Source organism: Sus scrofa, chromosome 6, assembly GCF_054392235.1.
Source record: "Sus scrofa isolate SSC_HxYL_T2T_F1_AM1 chromosome 6, Sscrofa_HxYL_maternal_Yorkshire_Landrace_v2.0, whole genome shotgun sequence".
Lineage (NCBI taxonomy): Eukaryota > Metazoa > Chordata > Mammalia > Artiodactyla > Suidae > Sus > Sus scrofa.
Genome location: NC_139388.1, coordinates 11,080,069 through 11,106,243, shown reverse-complemented (window position 1 = coordinate 11,106,243; position 26,175 = coordinate 11,080,069). Strand labels below are relative to the sequence as shown.

Sequence of the window (26,175 nt, the reverse complement as noted above, 5' to 3'; positions counted from 1 at the left end):
CATGTGTGTATGTGTGTGTGTGTGTGTGTGTGTGTGTGTGTGTGTGTGTGTGCATGTGGGGGGGGGCAGTGAGGGAGCAGAAAACACGAGGAAAGAGCTAAATTCCTTCAACAAGACTTGAATCTCTAACTGAAAAGGTCTGGTGAGCTTGTCTATAGGGGAAGAGAAGGGACCTCATATTACCTACTTGCGACACATCTGCCACTCAGTCCCCCCTCCCCCCAAAACACTGCTGACGCATCCTAATTTTACATATATTTTTTTTAAATGCAATGAATCCTTTACGTATGATAATTCTGTAATTTTATATACACCATAAGAGGTTCTTTTCAATTTGTAATCGTTTCTTATCGATGTTCTGGGTTTCCCCATAAGACAATTTCAAGTGACTATGCAAATAACTAGTCCATATCCACTTTTTAAAAAATGCAATGAAAACAGTTTCTATTTCTTGAGAACCCCGTTTTGTGTTAGAAATTAGCTCTTTATACCTTCCTCATCTTGCTAAGATATAGGAAGTATGTTTATTTCTTTTCTTTCTTTTCTTTTAAGCCCACACTCATGGCATATGGAAGTTCCCAGGCCAGGGCTTAACTTCAGGCTGTAGCAGTGACAACTATTGCAAGGCCAGATCCTTTAACCCACTGCACCAGGCCAGGGATCAAACCCACGCTTCCTCGGCTACCCGAGCCACTGCTGTCAGATTCTTAACCCACTGTGCCACAGTGGGAACTCATATTTTTATTTCTTTATGAGTAAAAGAAAGCCACTGAAGCTCAGAGACCTCAAGTGACTGTACAGAAAGGGAAAAATCCAAGATTACGGTTGAAGTCTGTCCAACTCTAGTGACTGGAAGGTTTGCCACTATTCAGCCGAGGGGTGACAGGAAAGCTGCGCTGTTTCTGCCTATTGCTTATTTGCCTCTTTTTGCTAATATCCATTCCCCACTGTCCCCTGCTGGTCTCTGTACTTGAGGAAACTACACTTCCCATGTTTCATTGCCTTTGACTCCTGGATGGACTTGACCAACTGGATGCACTGGCAGAAACTACTAGGTATAAAATAAGCTACAGGAGTTCCTGTCGTGGCACAGTGGTTAACGAATCCGACTAGGAACCATGAGGTTGCGGGTTCAATCCCTGCCCTTGCTCAGTGGGTTAACGATCCGGCATTGCCGTGAGCTGTGGTGTAGGTTGCAGACGCGGCTCAGATCCCACGTTGCTGTGGCTCTGGCGTAGGCCGGTGGGAATCTCCATATGCCGCAGGAGCGGCCCAAGAAAGAGCAAAAAGACCAAAAAAATAAAATAAAATAAAATAAAATAAAATAAGCTACAAAGATAGATCATACAACATGTGGAATAGAGCCAATATTTTACAATAACTATAAATGGAGCACAATCTTTACAAATCGTGAGTCACTATATGCACCCTATGTTCATAGCAGCGCTATTCACAATAGCCAAGACAATGGAAACAACCTAAATGTCCATTGACAGATGAATGGATTAAGAAGATGTGGTACACATATACAATGGAATACTACTCAGCCATAAAAAAAGAATGAAATAACGCCATTTGCAGCAACATGGATGGACCTAGAGATTATCATACTAAGTGAGGCAATCCAGACAAAGACAAACATCATGTGATATTGCTTATATGTAGAAGCTAAAAAATATGATATAAATGAATTTATAAACAAAATAGACATGGGCCCACAGAAAGAGAAAACAAACTATGGTTACCAAAAGGGAAGGAGCTGGGAGGGATAAGTTAGGAGTTTGGGATTAACATACACACACTACTATACATAAAATAGATAAGCAAGTAGGACCTACTGTATAGCACAGGGAACTCTATTTACTATTTTGTAACAACTTGTAAGGCAAAAGAATCTTGAAAAGAGTGTGTTATTTATAAAGATAAAGCATGTATGTTATATACACACATATATATATGATATAGGTGTGTGTGTGTGTGTATATATATATAGCTGAATCACTGCTCTACATCTGAAACTCATACAACATTGTAAATCAACTATACTTCAATTAAAAAATCAGAAACATAAAAACTATGAATTACTATATTGTACACCTGTAACTTATAGAATATTATACATAACTAAACCTTAAAAAAAAAGCGCAAGCAATAGAGAACCCTGGGTACGCTTCCCAGCCCGCCCTCCCCCGGTACCTCTCCCCACCCCTGACCCCAGCCACCTCTATTTGCAGCAGAACCTCCACTACAGCTCCAGCTCCGGGTGGACACACCCTGGCTTCTGAACTCTAACAACAGCACCTGTTCTTGCAATTCCTCCAGCCAAAGCCGTGGCAGAACTGTTGTTAATTGCTGTTATCTCATCTCCTGTTTAGTTTCTTAGCTCTTCCATCACCCCCGTAACCAATTCCCTATATTATGTCACCTCTGGTTGAAAAACCGAAACTGGTTTCTGTTTTCTGCCTGAAATCTGGCTGACACACTATCTTCTTTTCAGAAAACAAACGAACACTATTCTAACATTAAAACTGTAGTCTTACATGTGGAATCTAAAATATGGCACCAATGAACCTATCGAGAGAACAGACATGGAGAACAGACTTGTGTTTGCCAAGGGGCAGGGGAGATAGGCAGTAGGGATAGATGGAGAGTTTAGGGTTAGAAGATACAAACTATTACATTTCGAATGGATAAGCAAGGAGGTCCTGCTGTACAGCACAGGGAACCCTATCCAGTCTCTTGGGATAGACCATGATGGAAGATCTCATAAGAAAATGAATATATGTACATATGTATATGTGTGCGTGTGTATGACGGGGTCACTTTGCTGTCCAGCAGCAACTGGTACAACACTGTAAGTCAACTATACTTTAATTATTTAAAAGTTAAAAAAAAACCCCACAGAATCAAAGCACAGAGTGAAGGGGAGACTTCAAGGTCACAGGCATGGTTTAAATCATGGGAGTCTGGTGTTAGACTGAGACACACCAGGAGATAAGCCCAAGGCTTTGTCATCAGAGCTAAAGCCTATCCCTTGCGTTTACCAGCTGTGTGACTACAGGCAAGTGATCTTAGCCTCTCCAAGTCTCATTGCCATCAGCCCAAAAAAAATCCCTGTGTTGCGGTGTCGCCGCATGAGTCAGAAATTATGCATGAAAAGCAGCAAAGCACAATTCCTGACACATAGAAAGCAGCCAATTAATGTTACTTATTTTTCTTTCATTCCCAGGAATCTGACACATTTCAAAAGGATTGAAAAGAAACATTTTTCAGGAGTTGCGAGAGACATGCATCGCTTTAAATTCAGGAGAAAGCAGGAAGCATAATGTTTCAAAGGAGGTCTGAGCTAAATAACATTACCTGAAAGAATGCTAAAACTTGCAAAATTGAGGGTGGGGTTGGGGCCAAAAGAAGACAAATATGACAAAAATGTTTTGTTTAAGAGCTCTTTTTTTTGGGTCTCACTCAGCCAGGAAATGTTGATTTAGCTTCTCTTCAACCCATGGCTAGAGGAGAGATGTGAGAATAACGGCCTCACGTTGGGGCAGGGGCAGCCGTCAGGAAATGTGAGTGCTGGCGCAGCTCACTTCCCCACCACGCCCCCCTCAGTTTGCCCTTCTGCTAACAGTATTAAATCAGTGGCTCCCACCTCAGGCTCCCCTTTGCAGCTCTTAAAACATGCACTTTCCCAGGGTCTATTGTTAGAGTCTGACCAGTACATTCCCTGGGACGCCCCAGGCTAAAAGCTCCAGATTCAGGCATGCGCTCTTGGCCTTTGGCTTCGAAAGTCTTCTCTGGCTTAAGACTTCTCAAACCATGAATTTACCCCACCTGGAGAGGGAGAGTGAAAAGAGGGCCCAGCCCCAATCCTGAGAGACAGGGAAGGCTCTCCGAGGAGAAAATGCCCTCAACTCCAAAGGGCAGTTAAGACTGGGAGAGATTTACATTCCCACCAACAGTGTAGGAGGGTTCCCTTTTCCCCACACCCTCTCCGGCATTTATTGTTTGTAGGCTTTTTGATGATGGCCATTCTGACCAGTGTGAGGTGATGCCTCGTTGTCCTTTTGATACCCATTTCTCTAATAATTAGTGATGTCGAGCATCTTTTCCTGTGCTTTTTGGCCACCTGTGTGTCTTCTTTGGAGAAATGTCTGTTTAGACTTCTGATCATTTTTTAATTGAGTTGCCTACTTTTTGGATATAAAGCTGTATGAGATGTTTGTGTATTTTGGAGATTACGCCCTCATTGGTCAGTCTGTTTGCAAAGATCTTCTCCCATTCTGTGGAGAACAATATGGAGATATCTTAAAAAACTAAAGATAGAACCACCCAATGATCCAGCAATCACATTCCTGGGCATATACTTAGAGAAAATAAAAAAGATACATGTCTCACCCCCCCCCCATTGTTCATAGAAGCACTATTTACAATAGTCAAGACATGGAGACAATCTAAAAGTCCATCCACAGAGGAATGGATAAAAAAAGATGTGGTACATATATACAGTGGAATATTACTCAGCCATAAAACAGAAGGAAATAATGCCATTTGCAGCAACATAGATGCAACTAGAGATTATCAAACCAAGTGAAGTAGCCAGACAAAGACAAACATCATATAATATCACTCACATGTGGAATCTAAAATAATGATACAAATGAACTTATTTACCAAGCAAAAACAGACTTGCAGACTTCGAAAACAAACCTATAGTTACCAAAGGAGAGAGGTGGGGGGAGGGATGGACTGGGAGACTGGGATTAACATTTATATACTGCTATACATAAAACAGGTAAGTTAACATGGACCTACTATCTAGCACAGAGAAATCTACTCAATACTGTGTAATAACCTGTATAGGAAAAGAATATGAAAAGCAAGGGATATATGTGTATGTGTAATTGATTTATTTTGCTGTACACCTGAAACACACAACATTGTAAGTCACTTATTTTGCTGTACACCTGAAACACACAAAAAAAATTCCAACAAAATTTTTTTTTAAATGTCTGTGATAGAAATATGAGAGAAGCTGTCTTTCCAGGGGAAAGGAAAGGTATGAAATGTCAGTTTCCTGGTAGCACAAAAAAGGGGGTGGGCAAAAGGAGAGCAAACCACAAAGAAGTGTGCAAGAAATCAGGCTGGGGGCTTTGACTCAGTCTGGCTCTAAAACCCAGCTCCATGATGCCATGACCTAGAGCAAGAATGTATTTTTTCCTGAACTCTCTTTTCCTCATCTGTAAAACAGGTACAATCACAGCACTTTGTCAGAGATTTGCCTTGAGGATTTCCTCGAATAGACTGTATACTGAATAACGCTCCCAATAAAAGAGACCCAGTACCATGATCATTGTCACCACTGTGATTTCTATTATTGTCTACATATCCCCCTTGGGTGGCTCACCATCTCTTTAAACTCAGTGCTTGGAGCCACCATACTAAGCTGCCATCATCCAGCAGGAATACAATGTTACCTGCTTTCTGGAAAGGAATCTGGGAGGCATGGAGATAGGAATGGAGAGAAATGAGAAGGGTGATGCTGAATTTAGTAAGATTTAGAGCAGAGCTTCTCCATCTCAGCTACTGAAGTTTGGAGTTGGATCATTCTTTGTATGTGTGGGGGCAGGGGGCTGTTTTGTGCCCTGTAGGATGTTTCACAGCATTGCTGACCTTGATCTGCTAGATGCCAGTAGCATCTCCCAGTTGTGAAAACCAAAATAAATTCAGACACAGCCAAATGTCCCCTGGAGGGGCCAACTCACTTCAGTAGCAAGGAATTACTGGTTTAGAGGAGTGAAAATGGAGATTTCTCAGGAGAAAGAGGTAGACAGAGAAAAATTAAAGATTTAAAGGGAAAGCTGATTTTAATACATGCGAGAAAGCGGGCAGTCCGGGGTTTGGGGGTTGTCTATTTCAAAATCTTAGCTGCGTCTGCATCAAATCTGGCCTGCGCTAGACACGCCATCAATGTGATTTGAGAAGAGGCACCAGGGTGTCTTTACATCATACTCCCCCCACGCCTGCCCTGGCCCCCCACCAGAGGGAAAGAGTGTCTAAGCGCTGATTACTAACCAAAAGTACAGATCTTGGCTGATCACCAGAGGGATTTTTGCTTCCTTCAGTTACATGGTTGCCTTGGTGATTCCAGAGTTCCCACCCAGCCCACGCCTGACCCCCATCTCCCCTGACCCCTCATCTCCCCACGTCGCCGCTCACATGGCCCAGGGAAATCCTGGAAAGGACCAGCCAAGAGTGGTGGCCAAGGTAACAGATCTACAACCTTATCTATAAGCGGGGCAACTTCCCCCAATTCTTTCCAAGAGGAAAACTAACCAGGCGGCTGGGCTCATCAAAGCTGCCGGACAGAGGCCAACTGGCAAAGAGGCCAGAGAGGCAGATGAGCCCGGCCACCTCCTCCCTCACTCAGCGCATTCCCCCCAGGCCAGAGGCAGGGAGGGGCTCCCAGTTTTCCTCGAAGGCAGCCAAGTCCCCCCTCGGTCTGCCCAGTCCCTCCTCTCCCCTTGGCCCCTTCACACGCTCAAGGGCCCTTGGATGCTTCCCCACTTCTACCTTGTGGCCTCCAAAGTCAGGTGGGCAAAGTCAAGAGGGTTTCCCTGAGTTCAACATCCATTCAAATACTCCAGGTGGGCACTTGGAACAAGCGATACGGTGAAGTGCTGCACTGAACTTCTAGAATGTTCCTCATCATCCCAACCTCATCACTGCTCTCTTTGTTCTCAACGGAGGCTTTTATCCATGTCGTTTCCTGTGTGGAAGATGTCGCTTATTTGCATCTTAAATAACCACTTGGAGACAAAAAACAGATTGAGGGCTTAACATTTTTTAAAAATCTCTAACAACACATAGCTCTATGCTGACACCTAGCAGGTGCTGGGTGAGGGCTTGGCGTTAACAATCAAGTGAGTCAAAGGAGTCTGACACCTAACACGGTGCTTCTCAGCTCTGACTTGAGCTGAACATTCACTAGCTCACTAGCTCTCTCTTTCCATCATCCTGGCCCTCAAATAATTGTGCTGCATAATTTCCAGAAGACCTACTGTGTGCCAAGCATTATACCAAGCAGCAGAGCTATAATGATGGAAAAAACAGACATTCTTCTCAAATCCATGGATCCAAGCCTAGCAGAAGGGCACGTATTCATAAAGCAAGCGGCTGTCTTTCTTTGGTCTTCCAAAATCCAGACTTTTCACTAATTCAAATTGTCCCTCCAAGAAACGTAAATTGGGATTTATAGTGCTAAAAAGTCCTGGAACTCAACTCTCTGCATGTTAAATCACATTCCCCAATTCAGCCACTCTCCACCTTGGTCCATGCATAGCCTCTGCCCTTTTTTGATTTTTTTCTTCCTTTTTTGCCTGATTTGCACTTCTCCTCCACAAGTCTTACTATATTTACTACGTTTCCTTTAAAAGGCTCATGACCTTTAAATGATGTGTTTTATGTATGTGCATGTGTGTTTGAGTCACACTTAAAGTCTGCTGTTCAAAATCACATCCTGTTCCTTACTTTTCTCCATTAGAATTTTTGTAAGATCTGTACATATTTCTGTAACTTAAATGTTTAATAAGCTTGCTTAGAATGTTGCATAGTAGGAGTTTCCATTGTGGCTCAGTGGTAACAAACCTGACTAGTCTCCATAAGGATGCTGGTTCAATCCGTGGCATCACTCAGTGGGTTAAGGATCTGACATTGCTGTGAGCTGTGGTGCAGGTCGCAGATGTAGCTCAGATCTGCCATTGCTGTGGCTGTGGTGTAGGCTGGCAGCTGCAGCTAAGATTTGACTCCTAGCCTGGGAACTTCCATATGCTGCAGGTGCAGCGCCCTCCCCCCAAAAAAAAAGACCAAAAAATGTTGTATAGTATTTGTATCTGTTTCCTATGGCAACAAAACACCACAAACTTATTACAAGTTTATTATCCTACAGTTCTGGAGGACAGAAGGCTGGAATGGGTGTCACCACATGGACCTCAAGATATCAGCAGAGTGGCATTCCTTTCCAGGAGTGAATTTGATCTTTAGGCTCTATGGCTCAAAGGGAGCATCTGTTTCCTTGCCTTTTCCAGCTTCTAGAGGCCACTGCATCCCTTAGGCTGGGGCCCCTTCCTTCATCTTCAAAGCCAGTAAGGGCATATCAAGTCTTTCTCATCTCACATTCCTGACACTGATTCTTCTGCCTCTTCCTCCCGCTCTTAAAGACCTTTGTGATGACACTGAATCCACCCAGATAATCCAAAATGATCTGTTTTAAGGTCAGCTGATTAGCAAAGTAAATTCCATTTGTGATGGAAATTCCCTTCTGCCATGTAAGGTAACATATTCACAGCTTCCAGGGGTTAAGGCATGGACTTTTTGAGGGGGAGTGGGGGAAGGATGGAAGGAGCTTTAGTCTGCCTATCATTGCATTCCATAGTGTACAGCCACTGTATTTTAATCAACCTGGGTTTCCCATCAGGAAAATGAAAAACTCCAATTCCTAACTAAAGCAAATAGTGCCTCGATGTTCATCCTAACAAATCTATGAGATCATATCTCTGCTATATACATAAAACTAGAGGAGCTCTTACTTAATCTTGAGTACTGTTCATAGTTATGATAGTACATGATTTCAGGAAAAACAACAAATATTCACTTTCTGACTCTCGAGCATGCAAGCACTATTTCTAAATGTCCCTAAGGAAGACATTAGAGGTCTTATCTCTCTCCACTTGCCAGGCACCTGGTGGGTGGCCCTCCCTGACTCCTTTGAAGTTAGGCATGGTCATGTGACTTGCTTGGGCCAGTGATGACATGACAGTGGACGTGAAAATGGTCCTGCAGACCAAAGTTTGAAGAGTACAGCTTTACCTCCTGCCACGGAGATCAAAGACGCCTGTGTTGATATGGAGCCTTCACTGAGCTCAGTCTCTAAGTGACCACAAATGGACAGAGACCAACCCCACCCTTGGCAACCAACTGGATATGGAGGGGCCAGGGGGAAAAAAAATCAAATCTTTATTATATCAAGCCACTGGATTATGTGGCTTTTGTTACTGCACCACATGGTAGCCTATCCTGACTAATATGTCTTCAAAATCAGAAAGAAATCAAGTTTCAAGGCTATTTAGATGTTGAGAATTTTACAGAGCACTTTCTACTGCCTTCTTCTCCATCCTGCAGTCTTATGAGCTGCCACCCTCTTCCCTGCCATCCCCTCCTAGGCAAGCTGTTCAGATAGATGGAACTCATCTCATCATTTGACATTCTTGCTTACTGGGTGGTGATACCCAGTGGTCCCTCTCTTGACTCATGTTCCTTAAGCGCCAGGGCCATGTCTTCTCAACAGGCACAGGTACAGAAGGTGGTCAGGATGGGGCACATGGTGGTCAAATAATACCAACCCAAAGGACTACCTATTCTCCCAATCTTACACACATGAACTGAAGTTCAGAGAGTTCAGGAGACTGGCTGAGGTCACACAACCAGGAAGAAGAGGAATCACGATGAGAATCCAGGCCCCACTGCAGTGCAATTCCTCCTTGGCCAGTTCAGGGGGAGGTAGCCCTGACACCACAAAAATCTACCCCTCATTGCCTTGCCCACCCCACTCAGATACAGAGACGGAAGCTTAAGTACTAGGACTGTGTGGCTTCCTTAGTGACTACATGGATTCCCTTCCATGTTTTCAAAGAAAGTGGGAATGATGGGTCTGACATCTATTTGTGATGAAATTAGCCTCTGGGCTAATTGCTTCTCAGCATCTCTGTTACATGTTTGTTAATACGTCCTCTTTGCTCAATAGCAAAAGGAGCCTCATGAGCCTGCTTCATCAGATGGGATATCACAGACCATGACCTAAGCCCAGCATCTCAAGAGATGTAAACAACTCAAATCAGCAAGTGTTCCTGGAAGTCAATACAAACTGCGAAGGTACAGGACATACAGGGAGGCTCTGAGCAGAAAAGGGGGCCACAATTGGTTTAAAATAGATATTAGAGCTGGAATGGGGGAGAAACCAAAAGGATCCATTTCCTCTCATATTATCATCAATGTAGTTGACAATGATCCCACCAGGACTCAGAGGGTTGGCTGTCGCCAGATGGTGCGGCTTCCCTTATCAGCCCATTGGCCAAGCTAGCATGACCCTATGGAAATCCATTCTTCTCGGCTGCATCTGTGCAAATAAACACTGGCAATTTCTAATATCAAGTTGCTTGCCTGTAAAATGATCTAAGTGATGGGAACTTAATTCACAAATGATGGCTCACCTCCAGCTGGACCTAAAACACCAATTCGCTAATTCCTCTGATTTCTTCCCTTTTCTTCTTACTCTTGACCCTGACAGATTATCACCCTGAAAGTGAGTAAGCAATTCCAAGCCAGAGGGTCCCGTTTGTTTCTAGACCTTGAATGTCTCCTTCTTTGTAAGGAAAGAATGGTTGCAGCCCCAGATGGATAGAAGCTTCTGATAATATGCTCTCCCCACGATACTCAGAGCTGAGAGATTTGGAATGAAGAGACTAAAGGATGTGATTGGTGTGGAGCTAGTAATGGCCCCCGGACGATGCTAAATGTTTGTGCATGATATGAGAAAGCTGGAGCCTTGGCATCAATCTCTGGATGAGACAATACAGGAGAGAGGTTAAGAGCTAAGGATCTGGACCTGGATTTGAGTTCTGATCTGCCGTGTAGTAGCCCCTTGCCCTGGAGTGATTGACTCACACCTTCCCAGGCCACTTCACGGTTCACCTGGAGAAGGAGGGTTAACAGTAGACTTGGATAGGGTCATTGTGAGAATTAAACCAAATAATGTACACGAGTGCCTAACACAGTCCTCACGTGAACTATTCCACTGATAATAAGGAGAATGGTCGTCATAGATCCTCCACTGGACAGTGGCTACATCTTCCTGCTAGAAGGATACCCAGGCTGGGCTAAGACTTCAAGAACCAAGAAGGTGCAGTTCCTGTTGTGGTGCAGTGGAAATGAACATGACTAGTATCCACGAGGTTGCATGTTCGATCCCTGGCCCTGCCATGAGCTGTGATGCAGGTCACCGGTGCAGCCTGGATCCCGCATCGCTGTGGCTGTGGTGTAGGCTGGCAGCAGTAGCTCCGATTCGACTCCTAGCCTGGAAACTTCCATATCCCACAAGCGCAGCCTTAAAAAGCCAAAAAAAAAAAAAAAAAAAAAAAAAAAAAAGCTAAGAAGGTAGCCCAGGACACTCAATTCCCTGGAGTCTGGGGAAGCAGGCCATCCTAGAGGAGGGGAAGGGTCTTCCAAATGTCCCAGGGGCACTCTCTTGGGGTGTATGGCCATGGTGAGATCCTGATTATCACGGGCAAAGGAGCTGCTCAAGGAGGTGATGGCCACAAGCCAAGCTCCCTCCATGAGCGCAGGTGAGAGTCGAGAAAGAGAGAGCTGGTCAGCTGTTGCCACCAAGAAGGCACAAGCTCTCAAAGTAGACCGCAAAGGAGTCCCTGTCGTGGCACAGAGGAAACATATCTGACTAGGAACCATAAGGTTGGAGGTTTGATCCCTGGCCTCGTTCAGTGGGTTCAGGATCCAGCGTTGCCGTGAGCTGTGGTGTAGGTCACAGACGCGGCTTGGATCCCGCGTTACTGTGGCTGTGGTGTAGGCCGGCAGCAACAGCTCCAATTCGACCCCTAGCCTGGGAACCTCCATATGCCGTGGGTGTGGCCCTAAAAAGACAAAAATAAATAAATAAATAAAATAAAATTGTAAAACAAAAAAAACAAAGTAGACCCCAAAGAAGGGGTCAGAACTGGGGCCCCCATAATTCTCACAATGACCCTTCCCAAGCACCCAGACGAGGGAAGGGGAGTGATTTTCTTGCTTAAAACTCTTCAATGGCTTCCCATGGCCGTAGGAGGAAAAGAAAATGCCTTTCCGTTTGCCTCTTACTAACCCTCCAGCATCAACTCTTCGCTCTCCGGCCACTCTACCCTCCTCTCTGTTCATCAAACACCTCAAGTTCCTTCCAAGTTCACAAGATCACTCCCCCTTGATGCACGCCCATCTCCTCCGCATCCAGTTAGCTCCCATCGCTCCACCCCTGTCAGCCCCAGCATCGCCCCTTCGGAGAAGCCTTTCTCTATGGCCCCATCTCTCAACTGTCCTGCAGGTCTAAGGATTAATTTCCACCATGACCGGTCCCTGAGGGCCTCTCTGTTAAATTTCCATAACCTCTGTTCGTACTTCCTCTGTTTAAGACTCTTCCAAATCCCAAATTGTGTTAGAACTGTGACTGCCATCTCCAGGAAGAAAATGATGCTAGCGACCCCAAGTTAACACACCACCCTGGGCTCTCCCATCACCCTAGGAAGTTTATGCCTCTGCCATTAAAGCAGCATCAGCATATACACTGGGGTGGGGGGGGGCATCAGCACGTTTTAAGAACGGCTGAGTGGAAACTGCTGAACGGCTGGTCAAGGAAAGATGCCCAGGCTCCTCCAGCATACAGTGCTTCTCAGACTGTCCACGCCTGGACTGGGCTGCCATCCTGCCACGGAAGGATACTACAGCTTAATGCAATTAAAACCAAATGCAAGCCTTCCGCTGATGGACATGTGGAAATGAGAATTGGGAGACGACACTACCCTCCCTGGACTGATGATCTCGAGGACTCGAGTGCCTCTGTGCTACCCCGGGAGCTGTGCGTGTTTCCCACAGGGGTGACCTTGAGAATGCACTACTCACCAGGACCGTGAACCCAACTGCTTCTATCTGGTGTATAAAAACGCTAAGGTCCGCACTTCCTGGATGTTTGGGATCCCAACATGAGCGGCGGCAAATGCCTTAGAAGTTTCACTCTGTTCCTCGAAAAGCATTTACAGCCCTCCCCCACCCCCACTGTGTTACCTGTGGTTTTCCAAAAGTGTATGGATTTCAACACCCCGCTTCTGCCCCTGACCCCCCCCACACACACACACCTGCTGTCCAGTCTTAACCATGTCCCCAAACTGAAAACACCCTCAGGGATTCCCAGGAAGTGGAGATCTAAAGCTCTGAATCTGAAAGGCCACAAATTAACATCCATCTGTAGCTTCTTAGACGCAACTGCCTGGGCCAAGCACCAGCCCAAAACGGGATCGTGCCTTGGCTCCCAGTGGGCCAAAGATTTTCATGTGCTTCACAACTATGAACTCTAATGGGCATCTACCACCATGGGCTGCTCCCCAACCATCCCCCTTCCTTGTGGGCAGCTCGAACTGTGACGGCCCTCAGCCCATGGCAGACGTGGGCTCATGGCCAGTCACGTCACTCCAGACATCTCCCCCCTATCACCATTTCCTGACACCCAGCGAGGGAGCGAGTGTGATAACTTCAGCAAATTGAAGAGCATCCCCCAAGACTCTGAGTCTTTAGCAAATTGACGGCCAGTTGGAAAAGAAGCAGGTGAGAGTCTACTCATTTCAGGTGTGAGCTAGTGCCTTGCCCAGGTGCGCTTGCAGCTAGACTCTAGCTGCAGAATACAACAAATCACAGGCCTTGGTGACAATGTGAAACAACTGACATGAAAAGCTGAATGCCGAGAGCCGACTGAGCACAGTAGCCACTGCTGAAACTTCACCTAGATCCCAGGCAAGTCCAGCTTCTGTGTACTTATACAACAGCCCGGCTCAGAGCTCTAAGGAGGGTTGACTTTGGCTGAAGGAGCCGGCTTTTCTCATAGGTTTGGAAAGCCACAGTGCCTCGGAATTCATGGCCTGCCCTCTCTGGGGGGCGGCTCTTAACCAATGACTGACAGGTGCAATTGCAGGAAATCCCCATCTCCCTTGCCCAAATCCTAAGGCGTGACTTGCCTCTCAAAGTTCGCCTGATGAGATCAGGCTGAAGTTCTCCACATATGGGCCTTGGCCTGAACCCGCCATCTGCCTCGGCATCTTCCTCGGCCCAGTCCTGCTCCCCCACCCACGTGATCTCCCCCGGGAACCTTGCCTCGTGCCTGCATCCTCCGCCCCAGGTCCGTTCTGGGAGCATCTCAGCTCCATCAACCTGCTAAACCTGCAGCAGGTCCCAGATGTGAAGGTGAGCAAGCATAGGCAGATACTGGAGATGAAGCCCTGATCAGATACATACTTTGCAAATCTTTGCTCCCATTCCGTAGGCGGTCTTTTCACTCTGTTGATTGTTTCCATTGCTGTGTGGAAGCTATTTCATTTGATGTCATCTCATCTGGCCGTTGTATTTTGATTGCCTGTGCTTTTGGGGTCAGAGCCATGAAATCATTGCCAAGTCCAAGGACATGAATCTTTTCCCCCGTGTTTTCTTGCAGGAGTTGTCATTACAGTCAACAATAATGTCGGGACATTCAAAACGTGTTAAGAGGCTCTTTCTCATGGTGTGTTCCTGCCACAAGAAAATTCAAAGGGGAGATATATTTGCATAAGAAATAATTAAAAGGGTTAGCGCTGACATGCAAAGGCCCAAAGTAGACTGTGTATTATATTTAACACACTTAAGACTCTTCCCTTAGTTAGCTTACAGTCCAGCAGGAATGATAACTATAACCCTATTTATATCTACATACTACATTATATACATATGCACACATGCACACACATGTATAGGTGCATATACACACATGTATACATGCTTGTGTACATATATGGATGCATGCATGCATATACATGTATATATGCATGTATAGACATGCGTATTTGTGTATATATACATATGTATATATTGTACACACACGTACATGTGTATATACACTCTTGTATACACACATGTGTATACATACATATGTATGCACACATGTGTGCATATACACACATGTATGTATATGTGTATATCTATGCACACATATATGTATGTTATATACACACATATATACTGCATTATACCATATATATTGCAGTACATATGGTATACATATTACAGCTATAATAATGGAGTATATAGATAGATATAATTAACCAGGAAAAACAAAATGCCTAAATGCTGAACTTAGAGCCAGTCCATGGCTGAAGCATTATGAGCAGCTTATGATCTCTTCTCTCAAAGGAAAGTTTGTGGGAAAACAGTCCAGCTCCCTTGGCATCACCCTTAAAGGGCCGAGGTGTGACTCAAGAAATCGGTCTTCCTCCAAAACCACCTTCTAGGGATGTGACAGCCATGAACATACCTAAAGGCGTTCCTGGCTATGTCTATTTTGGGACCGCGTCTTGGGAGCGATGTGTTCCCTAAGTTCCTGCAGGGAGACAGGGTGAGGACTGGAAGACTGGCACAGCAGGCAAATATGGGTTTGGTTGCAGCCTCTCCTGCTTACTGGGTCTGTGGCATTGGAATTCCAAACATTAAATGTTTGTCATTCTCCCTTGCTGTTAAATGACACGCCCCCTCGGGTTCATAGTGAGGATTCTATATATAAAGCTCTTAGCTCTATACCTGGTACACAGTGGGATTCAGTAAAGTTTATTTTCTGTCGGTCCTGCACCTTACTCTTACCTTTTGACAACTCAGACATAAGGAATATAGGGGCTGACTGAATGAAGAGTCTTCAAAAATGGTCCAAATCAAGGGACTTTTGAAGACAGGTCTTGGTAAACTCCTTGAAGGCAGAGGCTAAATCGTTAAAAGTATTCAGTACGGTGCCAAGCCTGCTAGAGTTGCCCAGCAAACACTTAAAATAGTAACAGTTGCTTAAGAGCTGGATTTTGGTCTCAGTTTCCTTGGAGATGTCGCCACCTTGTGGACATAGGTCAAAACAGCACACCTCTGGAACCTGGGTGGTGTTCCTAGGGCCATTTAAACCCTGACAGTTTTATCTGCTACCATTTATAGCTCCTGGGATCCTGCGCAAGTAAGGACGAAGGAAAACTTAGAAGGAGAACAGAAACTTTTTATGGTTCTAGAAAGACTGATGCATTTTCTTGCTTTTAATGCTTTGCTTGGAGACACTCCTGTCCCATCTACTGACTCTAAGATTTGCAAGTGAAAACCAGGACCTGAAATCCCCATAACCATCTACAAAAGGACCTAGGCTAAGCCAAGTGACAAGGAAAAAACAAGGGCCATGTTGAGCTGCTCTCAGTAAACCCTTTAGAACTATCTGGTCTCTCCTGCAATCAGTATTCTGAGATCTAAAATATAAAACCACCTTTCATGCAAACACACTTGCAATACAGCTGATTCTCCAAACAGGGGATATATTGGGTAAAAAAAGGAAACAGAAAGGAAATTATAAAAGGGGATGAAAATCCTGGGCTCCCACTCCATGAATCTATGATAAAATGGAAAGAGCCTGGGTTTAAAGACCAGATGACTCTGGATGCAAATTCCAATCATATAACGTTGGACAAAGCAGTTAGCTGTTCTAAGGCTTCGTTTCCTCATCTGTAAAATGGGTCAATGATTTTCTCTCTGTACCGACCACACAGTCCCACCCAGTTACAGTTCCCAGGGTGGCACTACCATGATGGTACCGAAAGAGTCTCCAGTAGCCCTGATGTGCAGAGGTAAATGAGACGGGCATGTGTGCAAATGTCTGGGTTTCTTTTATGATTCCATGTCCGGTGGCCCGGCATGACTCAATCAGTTTTTTTACCATGAACCCATGGAAGTCTGGGGTCACAGAAGCACTCATGAAATAATGCCCACAAGTTTCCTGAACAGAGTCTTCAAGCAAAGCCAATAATGGAAGGAAAGGGCTGCCCACTTCCATCAATTCATTTCTGCCTCTGCTTCCGGAAGGATCCCAATTAGCAATTGTGATCAGCCCTGGCTGGGGAAACCTGCAAAGCCCTTCAGCAAACTGGCCCAAAGAAGAAAAGAGGTACTTGAGTGGAGCTCCTGTGAGATGGGCTGCCCTCTGTCTTCACCTTCGCCAGCAGTTATTTCCTGCAGCTAATGGGGAGGCTGAAAGGATGTTTATGATGGTGACAGAAGCCCTCACCCTGGTATTAGGGAAACATAAAGTGAGGTGGGAGGCCAAGAATCTCAAGACAGTCATTATAATGGAACCAAATTCCCATCCCCAGGACAGAAGACACACCAAGACACCCCTTTGCTCACGGGTGGTTCTCAATGTCTCTCCTTGTTTCCAGAGCTGGCAAAAGACGCCAGCAGACTCATTTCCTGCCTGCCGGGTTCAGGGTCGAGATCCTTGTGCTGAAATCTGATGAGGTTCTTCTCTGCGTTATCCTTGAACAGAAACTGGGACATTACTAGGGACGCAGGGCCAGAACGGGAAAGTGAGCACGGCAGTCCGCAGGGAAGAAGATCAGCCGTGGAAATCCTCAGAGCAGCGCCCCCCCAAAAACCTGATGGGAGCCCCAGAACTAGCACCGATGGGTCTGTGTCGCCCTTGAACCAGTGACTTGATAAAGCCTCAGTTTCTTTATCAAATGGGCATAAGATCCCTTTGCTGCACTGCAGCAATTGGCACGACATGGGAAATCAACTATAATTCTTTTTAATGTTTTAAAACAACGAAAAAAGAGAAAAACAACAAAAAGTGTAACCCCAAAATTAAATAAATACAGTGAGTGTACGTGGCAGAACCCTGTGATTAAAAGTGAAATTATCCCCTTCCTTTAGAAGTTTGTAAAATTAGACATTGAGGTCATCTCTGAAAAGTGCCCACGAGAGTGCCTGACAGTGGGAGCTTCAGAAATGGTACTTTGTCCTGATGATTCTGCACGGAGGCAAATTCTGTTGAACCTTTTCTATGGAAGCATCTCAGTGTTAGCTTTTTCTTTCCTCCTCTTTAGGGCTGCACCTACAGCACATGGAATTTCCCAGGCTAGGGGTCGAATCAGAGCTGCAGCTGCCCGCCTACACCACAGATCCGAGCCGCTTCTGTCACCTACACCACAGCACACCACAGCTCACGGCAACGCCGGATCCTTAACCCACTGAGCGAGGCCAGGGATTGAACCTGCATCCTCATGGATACTAGTCAGGTTCCTAAACCACTGAGCCACAACAGGAACTCTTCAGGGTAACTTTTTAAAGATCACGCTCCCTGTAAGGGTTGGGGTTGGACGGGACCTAAAACTCAATCCCGAAACTCATGCCTTTCACCCTGCGGCAGGGATCCTCGAGCTCTGGTGGGTTTCAGAATCCCTCGGGAGGCTGGAAAAAAGTGAACCTTCCAAGAGTTCCCACTGTGGCACAGTGGGTTAAAGATCCAGCATCTCTGCAGTTGTGACATAGGTTGCAGCTGAAGCTTGGGTCCAATCCCGGGCCGGGGAACTTCCACATGCCACTTACGCAGCTGAAAAAGTAAAAACATATTTGGTGAGTCTATAGCAGTGACCATAAAAATGGTTAAATCTCTTCAAGTTTCTGTATTTTAGGGAGATGATGTCAATACCACTTTGAAAGATTAGGGAACGTGAAATTCAGTCCTTCATCCAGCAAACACGCATTGCTACTCTATTTTGTGTTAGGCCCTGGGAGAGTGGGAGGGATTCAGAAATCAGTAAGACTAGAAGCTTCCTGAAGCCCCAGAGCCTATCCATCCTGTTGGGAAAACAGATGAATTTCAGTAAATCAAGCAATTCCAGAATATGGCAAGTACCATAGAAGAGAAAATCCGGGTGTCGTGATAGAACAACAGGGAGCCAGGGAGTGTGAGAATCTTCTTTCTGGAGGACAGACATTCAAGCTGAGAACTAAAGGCTGAAGGGGCTCAGGTATGTGAAAAGTAGAGAGAACAGCAAGTGCAAAGGCCCGGAGGCCAGAAGGAGCTGAACAGGTTCATGGGGTGGGGGTGGGGGGGCAGGGTGAGGGCAGCCCGGGAGCTGGCCATAGACAGCCAGGGCGGAGCAGCATGAGGCCCGGCTGGCGAGGGCTCAGGGATCACCCAGGCCCCGTGGGCTCGGCCAGGAGGTTGGATTTTATTGCACGTAGAGCAGTGCAGCTCTTTCAAATGCTTCCTGAAACCATCACTATAGCTACTAAGAGGAGAATGGACTGGGGCAGCAGGAGGCCAGTGAGGCGTCACACAGGGAGGGAGGCCACCACGGGGCAGCTGTGCAGGCTCCCCCGGGTCACTGTCCCCCAACTCTGTCACACACATGGTGACAGCCCTCATAGAAACCTCAAACAAAGCCCCCACTGGCTGAGCCAGACCTTAAGCCCAAGGGTCTTATTTCTCTCTGCCTTCCCCAGGCCAGCTGCCGGCCGGACACCCCTGTCCCTCCTCACTTGGTCCTATGGAGCACATGTCCCAGGAGCAGGAGGAAAGAGGTCACTTTCAGGGGCCACTCCCATCCCAGGCGTCTCTGTTCCACACTGGCCTAGGGACACTGGGCTACTCAGTCTGGATGCAGTCCAGGGCATCTCTGGCAATGTCTGCAGGCATTTCTGATTGTCACAGGTAGGAGGCAGATGCTACTGTCACCTACTGGGTCAGGCCAAGGTGGCTGGTACACGTCCTACAATGAAGAGGATGGACCCCACTCCAGAGGGGCCCCACTCCGGCCCCAAACATCAACAGTGCCGAGGTTGAAAAACCCTGGCTTGGCAGTCCACCCAACTTTCATTCCTTCTCCTACAAAGCCAGGGTCTCCCACTGCAGTTCCCCAAAGGAGAAGGAAGAATTCAAAGCCTCGTAAACAAGGCAGAGGAGAGATGAGTGGCAGGCAGTCACTGATCCACTGAATGAGGCCACGGCACTTTACACATGTTAACACATTTCCCCGTTTGTTTTCTTTAGGGTCTTTTTGTTTTGTTTTGCTTTGTTTGCTTTTTGATGGTTTATTTGCAACAGATCTATGGAAGATGGGTGCTTTCCTTACTACAGAAGGGGGAAACTCAGATCCCTCGGGAGAAAGGACACTTGTGAAATCACAGAGCTGGGATTCAACCCCAAGGCATGCTGACGCCCAGCGTGGAGTCCTGTTCCGAATTCCATAAAACCTCTCGGGTCAGCTGGAGGGGAAACGGAGCAGTCGAGTCTGATTGTAGGAGTCTGGTGTCTTGCCCGGGAAATGTAAATAGTTTATAGAGTACGGGGCTGGAGGGGAAGCACGCTGTCTGGTTTCATGGGCCACCCAGATGGCGCTGGGGACCCCCACCCCACCATCCACACCCTGCAACGCACCTGCTGCCCATCACCCATCTGCCGGCAGATGCTTGCTTCCAGGGACTAGAACCTCCCTCTCAACCAGAGGGAGAAGGGAGAGAGGGGAAAATACCATTTGTTTCAAACAGAGGAACAGCACTACAAGCTGAGGAAACGGTACCGAGGCAAAGCTCCATCCACACGTGCGAATTTGGTGACATCCACGAGGCGCCATGTGAAGAACAGTTAGGACCGGAAAGGTGAGCAGGAAGCACTCCTGGGACCCCTTTCACTCATCATGACATGGTTTATCAGGCGTATCTTTTATATCGAGCCAAAGGGGAACCTCCGGGATAGCAGGAGAGAAAAGACACGATCGCTGACCTCAAAGCACCTCTGGTCTAAAAGCGCCCGTTTATTAAGAAACAGGGCATATGCACACGGCGCTCTATGGAATGACTGGCCCAATGGGCACCCGCAGTAGAGCACAGAGAATGCCATCCAATAGTCTCTGCGTGGGAAGAGAATTTGAAAGAGAATGGACGTGTGCGCACGTGTAACTGAATCACGTTGCCGTCCAGCAGAAATGGTGGCGACCTCGCACATCAACTCTACGTCCCTAAAACTTAAAATAAATAAACAAATAAGTGCTAACAAAGATGCAACTGAAAGCGACAATGAGGACAGTCAGGGTCCCAAGGGGATGAAAGGATGGATTAGGATGACAAAGGAACAGGTACCACTCCAAAGCGCAGCTGCAGTTCTGGGACGTACGTGAACACTGACCCACAGGGGATGCATCAGGAAGAATTTCGTGACCCATCAGCCTTTCATCTTAACAACATTCAGACCTGCGGGTCTGAGAAGGCTTGCATCCTGGAAAAGAAGGGACTGCCAACGTTCTGGAAAAACGCCTTCTCAGACTACAAGGAACCATATTAGCCAGAGGCCAGAGCCATTTGGAAAGAAATGGGATGGCACCAGGTGGGTTCGGGCACCCAGAGCAGCAGAGACTGTACTTGGACTCCTTTTCATACTGTCCCATTGAGACCGACCAAAAGAATCAGAGTTCCCTGGTGGCTCAGCAGGTTAAGGAACCAGCACTGTCACTGCTGTGGCATGGGCTCGACCCCTGGCCTGGGAACGTCCATGTGCTGTGGGTGTAGCCAAAAAAAAATTGTTTCTAATAAAGTGTGCTGTATTTTTTTAAAAGAATATAAAGTAGATACTTTTATTAATGGCATTTAACAGATGGAAATGACAGAATAGCCACCTACAATCCTGGCAGGTAAACAGTGATGCCCAGGTGGGGTACAGGCCCTTTGGCTCAGAGCAGGTGACCTCAAACGACAGGGCATGAGCTAAATCTGGCATGTCATCTGTCTTTATAAATAAAGCTTTATTGGAACACAGACATGCCCATCCACTTGGCCATTGCCTATGGCTGCTACGGCAAAGCTGAGCAGTACGACAGAGACCATAGTGTCTGTGAAGCCTAAAGGAATTACTGTGTGGCCCTTTCTGGAAAAAAAAGTCTGCCCGCTGCTCTCCAAAGCGCGCCCCATTGGCTTAGGTGGCCCAGTGAGTCCTGGGCTGGCAGCAGCAGAGGGAGCCTCCACCTGGGCCTAGGGGCCACTCCCAGCCCTTGGCCACACCAGCCACTCCCCCCTCTGATGGGGCAGAGCTGGGGGAGAGGGGGAGCCCCAGGGTCTTCTCGGGACGTAGGAAGCCCTACAAGAAAGCGCACCCCTTGAGTGCTTGAATTCCTGTGGCATCTCCACTATTTATACTGCAAACACCACAAGAACTCATTTTTCATGCTATTTCAGCTGAAAACAGCCACAGCCGGCCCACAATCTGGAGATCAGGACGGCGGGGGACAGCTTGTTTGTGCAGCCGGGCTCAGCCGAGCGGGCTCCAGGTTGCCTGTACCAGGTGCACTGGGCCCAGGCCAGCCTTTCTTCTGGGACAGTGGGCTGGAGGAATGAGGGCCGGTCGAGGGGGGCAAAGGCGCCTCGCTGGAGACGTTGCCTCCTCTCCTCCAGAACCGCATGAAAACACGAGCTGGCCTTCACACGGCTACCTTGTTTGACAACCTCACATGGATGGTTAATTGAACTAAAATGAAACAAAACGGAGCCCAGATGTTGGTATAGACTCACCCGCCCAAAATTCAGACACAAATCACCAAATGGAAAGGCATCAACACACAGAACAGGATTTATTGGAGGGGCCTGGGGTTACCTCGCTGTTTCTATCTAAACCACGTGGGTTTTCTTGGTCTTTTGTTTGTTTTTTTTCTTTTTATGGCTGCACTGGTGGCATATGGAAGCTTCTGGGCTAGGGGTCTAATCAGAGCTGCAGCTGTGACCTACGCCACAGCCACGGCAACACCAGATCCTTAACCCACTCAGCCAGGCCAGGTATCAAGTCTGCATCCTCACAGGGATGTCAGGTCCTTAACCCACTGAGCCAAACTGGGAACTCCTCAATCACTTGTTTTTGTTTTGTTTTGTTTTTCTTTCACAGCTCTTAGGCAAAGAGAAGGAAAAAAGACAGATAAAATCCTAACTTAGAATTTTCTTGGAGTTCCTATGGTGGCTCAGTGGTTAATGAATCCAACTAGGAACCATGAGGTTGTGGGTTTGATCCCTGGTCTCGCTCAGTGGGTTAAGGATCCGGCGTTGCCACGAGCTGTGGTGTAGGTCGCAGATGTGGCTTGGATCCCATGTGTCTGTGGCTGTGGCGTAGGCCGGTGGCTACAGCTCCAATTAGACCCCTAGCCTGGAAACCTCTATATATCGCAGGTGCAACCCTGGAAAAAGACAAGAAGACAAAAAAAAGAATTATCTTGTATTTCTCCCCATAGGACTGGAAATTCCCCTAAGAGACTATGTTTGCTGTTCGCTGTTATATCTCTGGTACCCAGCACCCAGCCTGGCACGCGGTATGTACTCAATTAATCATCGTTGGTTGAACACGTGGTCCTCTTTTCATATATACCAGCTGATCACAAGACACATACAGTACTCTTAGAATTTTTAAAAACAACACTATCTAAAAATACGTATCAATTAAATCAGCGAACGGAAACTAATGTCTCATTCAGCGAATATTTACTATCTCCTGTGTGCTCATCACCATTTTCCCTCACCCCCAGAAAGCCACGCACGATACAACATTCATAGCAAATCATCATCGAAGACCTCGTGAGCATCCCTAACCACACAGATTGCACAACCCATCAGCACTGCTCTTACCACCTACTTCCAGAAAGATATGTAACCCCAGCAGAAACAACCACTCATCTTTAAGAGATTAAATGTTCCAGTGAGCCCACCACCACAGCCCCCAAGAGTCTGGAATGCCTTTTCCTGGAAGACAGTAGAAATGAACTCCAACCTTGGCACAGAGAAGATCCCGCTGTTGTTCTGGAGAAGTTATCAACAAGCATCGTGAGGCCAGCAACCGCCATGAATAATAAACAAGTCAGCGGTTATGAAAGTCTGAAACACAGAGATTGGCATCCAGAAGGCTTCAGTCCACCATTGGGCCCGAGACTCTGAAGATCAAAGTCGAGGCACAAAACGAACAGGAGGTGTTGGAAAGGAACAAAGCGTCTTAGATCTACATGAGTGAATCCATGCTCAGTCTTAAGCAGGAGATGTTGCGGCAGATGGGGACTCATTGTTCCCCTCTTCACAAACATGGTCGTGAAACCTTGATTTTTAAAGACCACTTGTGAATGTCAAGCAAGAAAAGACTCCCAGGGACTAGCCAAGATCGTGAAACAGTGGCTGGCCCGACATGCTACTTAAACTGGGCTTTCTAGTCAAGCAAGACTGGTGTTGGCATGTCATACTAAACCCTGCCACTCTGTGGGTCGGCATGCCCACTCTGAGCCTTCATTAATAAAGACAACTGGTCTAGCATGATCTGGACCATGTTTGCCAGCTGATAAGTGGTTCCAATGGCACAGGGGAGTGAAGAACAAATGGGAAAATGAAAAACAAAAACAAAAACCTGGAACAAAAGAAGTAAACATTCTTAAGAAGATACCACCTTCCCCTAACCCTGCCCTAGAACTACAAAAAAAAAAAGAAAGAAAAAAATTAGACTTAAGCCGCATTGAGCAAGGGAAAAAGCCTTTCATCCTGGGGAGAAAAAACAAAGCCAAACCAAAATGGCAGCCTAATGTAAGGGATGCCTCAGTCTTAATGACTGTTGAATAATGGATTATGAGATGTTATCTCTTCATTCCACAAAGGAGTAGCCATCAACCTGCTGGGTGGCTGGCCTAGGTGCTATGAAGAAAAAGACCAGTCTCTGCCCTCAATGACACGTATGATTAACTTCTTAGAAGCATGTTAAAATTTGCTAATGGCCTTCCATGACCCAAGGTTGGTGCGAGGCTTCATAAATCGCACTCAACCATTCAGCAAGTGCTGGTTAAGCGTGTCAAATAAATAACGCTGTTCTAGGCATTAGGGTTACACTGAACAGACAAAAATCCCATCGTGATGCACCCCCTGCATGTCCCTAGAGCACCATCCTGTGGATATTATTCCAGTGAGATTAGACACGATCTACTCAAGGTCACACCGGCCAGAGCCAGGACTCAGGCCCTGCCCACCCTCAGACCCTTCCTCTTTCACCCCAAACACATGCAAGGACCTCCTGGCAGATGGTACAGCGGGTTAGACTGACCGACAACAGCAACTTGTATTCGTTTCTTTGTTTCTACATAAACACCCTTTGACTATTAAACCCACAGGGATAGTTCCACTTCTGCCAAAATAAAGACAGCAACAGTAGTACAACAATAACAACAACAACAGTAATAATAAGACTCTGTCTCATTTTTCTCCAAACACATAGCCCTTTTAGCTAATTGTTTTGCTTGGTCTTGAGACGGAGCCAGAGTTGACAAGAAATACTTCGCTGTGTGTTCCCCACGGTTGAGCATCTTCAGGATGGCCATGGTCATTGGATGACCCTGACCCTTGTCAACTCCCCCGTTGAGGAGGTGATGAGCGGCTGGGGGTGGGGGCGCTGCTGTGAGGAAATGGGGTACCTGAGGCTGGAGTCTAGGGGGAAGCTGCTTCTCAATCTCCACTAATGGTCCCCTTGCAAAAAGGAAGCCAAGTGTTGTCAGAACTTCTAATTTTTCAAAGGAAGCCATACATCTGGATTGAAAGGTCAAATCTCCTCAAATGTCCATACTGGCAATACATTTTTAAAAGTATTTTGGAGTACGTGTACCAACATTTTTAGCTAAGCAATGCGTAGTTTGGTGTTAAGACTGGCACAGGTCTCTGCATTCCTCCAAGTATTCTTTCCAGCAAGTATCATGCACGTGGAATAATACTTTATTTATTTAGAATACCTATCAATGGTTTTTTCCTTTCCATATTTACAGATATGCCATGAAACCACCTACACAGAGAAAGAAAAAAATGTGTTTCCATCAAATAGCATTATATTCCAAGTACCAAATACAAGATGTTGACAGCAAGGGCAACAGAGGTTTAAAGGAGGGAGAGGTCACCCAATTCTTAACTAAGTGTCATAGAGGAGAGGAGACTTTACCTTGGTTTTAAAAGGAGGGGTTTAGGGAATTCCTTGGTGGACTAGTGGTTAAGGATGAGGCATTGTCACTGCTGTGATTCAGGTTCAATCCTTGGCCTGGAATTTCCACATGCTGCAGGCATGGCCAAATACCTAAATAAAATATGTATTTTTTTTTCATTTTTCATTTTAATTTTTTGCTTTTTAGGTCTACGCCCGCAGCATATGGAAGTTCCCAGGCTAGGGGACAAATTGGAGCTGCAGCTGACGGCCTACACCACAGCCACAGCAATGTGGGATCTGAGCCAGTCTGTGACCTACACCACAGCTCACAGCAATGCTGGATCCTTAACCCACTGAGCGAGGCCCCAGATCGATCCTGCAACCTCATGGATCCTAGGTGGGTTCGTTCGCCACTGAGCCACGAAGAGAACTCCTGAACTAAATAAAATAAAAGGAGGGGTCTACTCTGGATTTAGAGAATAATGGCAGAAATTAGATGAAGAAGACATGGAACATGCACAAAAGCTTGGAGATGAAAGAGAGCAAATACTCTTTAAGGGGCTGTAAAT

The 26,175-nt window shown here is 46.4% G+C and overlaps 1 protein-coding gene across 4 annotated transcripts in view; it reads right to left on the bottom strand.

Moving 5' to 3' along the window:
* The window catches only part of ADAMTS18 (ADAM metallopeptidase with thrombospondin type 1 motif 18), a 476,216-nt gene that overhangs the window by 306,163 nt on the left and 143,878 nt on the right, over nucleotides 1-26,175 (bottom strand). For 2 of the 4 annotated variants that reach the window (XM_084959530.1, XM_084959529.1), the window contains one exon: nucleotides 14,101-14,370. The exons of 1 other annotated variant lie outside the window; for it this stretch is intronic. In XM_084959530.1, the coding sequence (XP_084815656.1) occupies nucleotides 14,101-14,159 (59 nt within the window). In that variant the 5' untranslated portion in view covers nucleotides 14,160-14,370. Of the gene's footprint in view, nucleotides 1-6,570; nucleotides 6,767-14,100; nucleotides 14,371-26,175 lie in introns of all 4 variants that reach the window. One more of the 4 variants, XM_084959538.1, reaches the window with a different exon arrangement.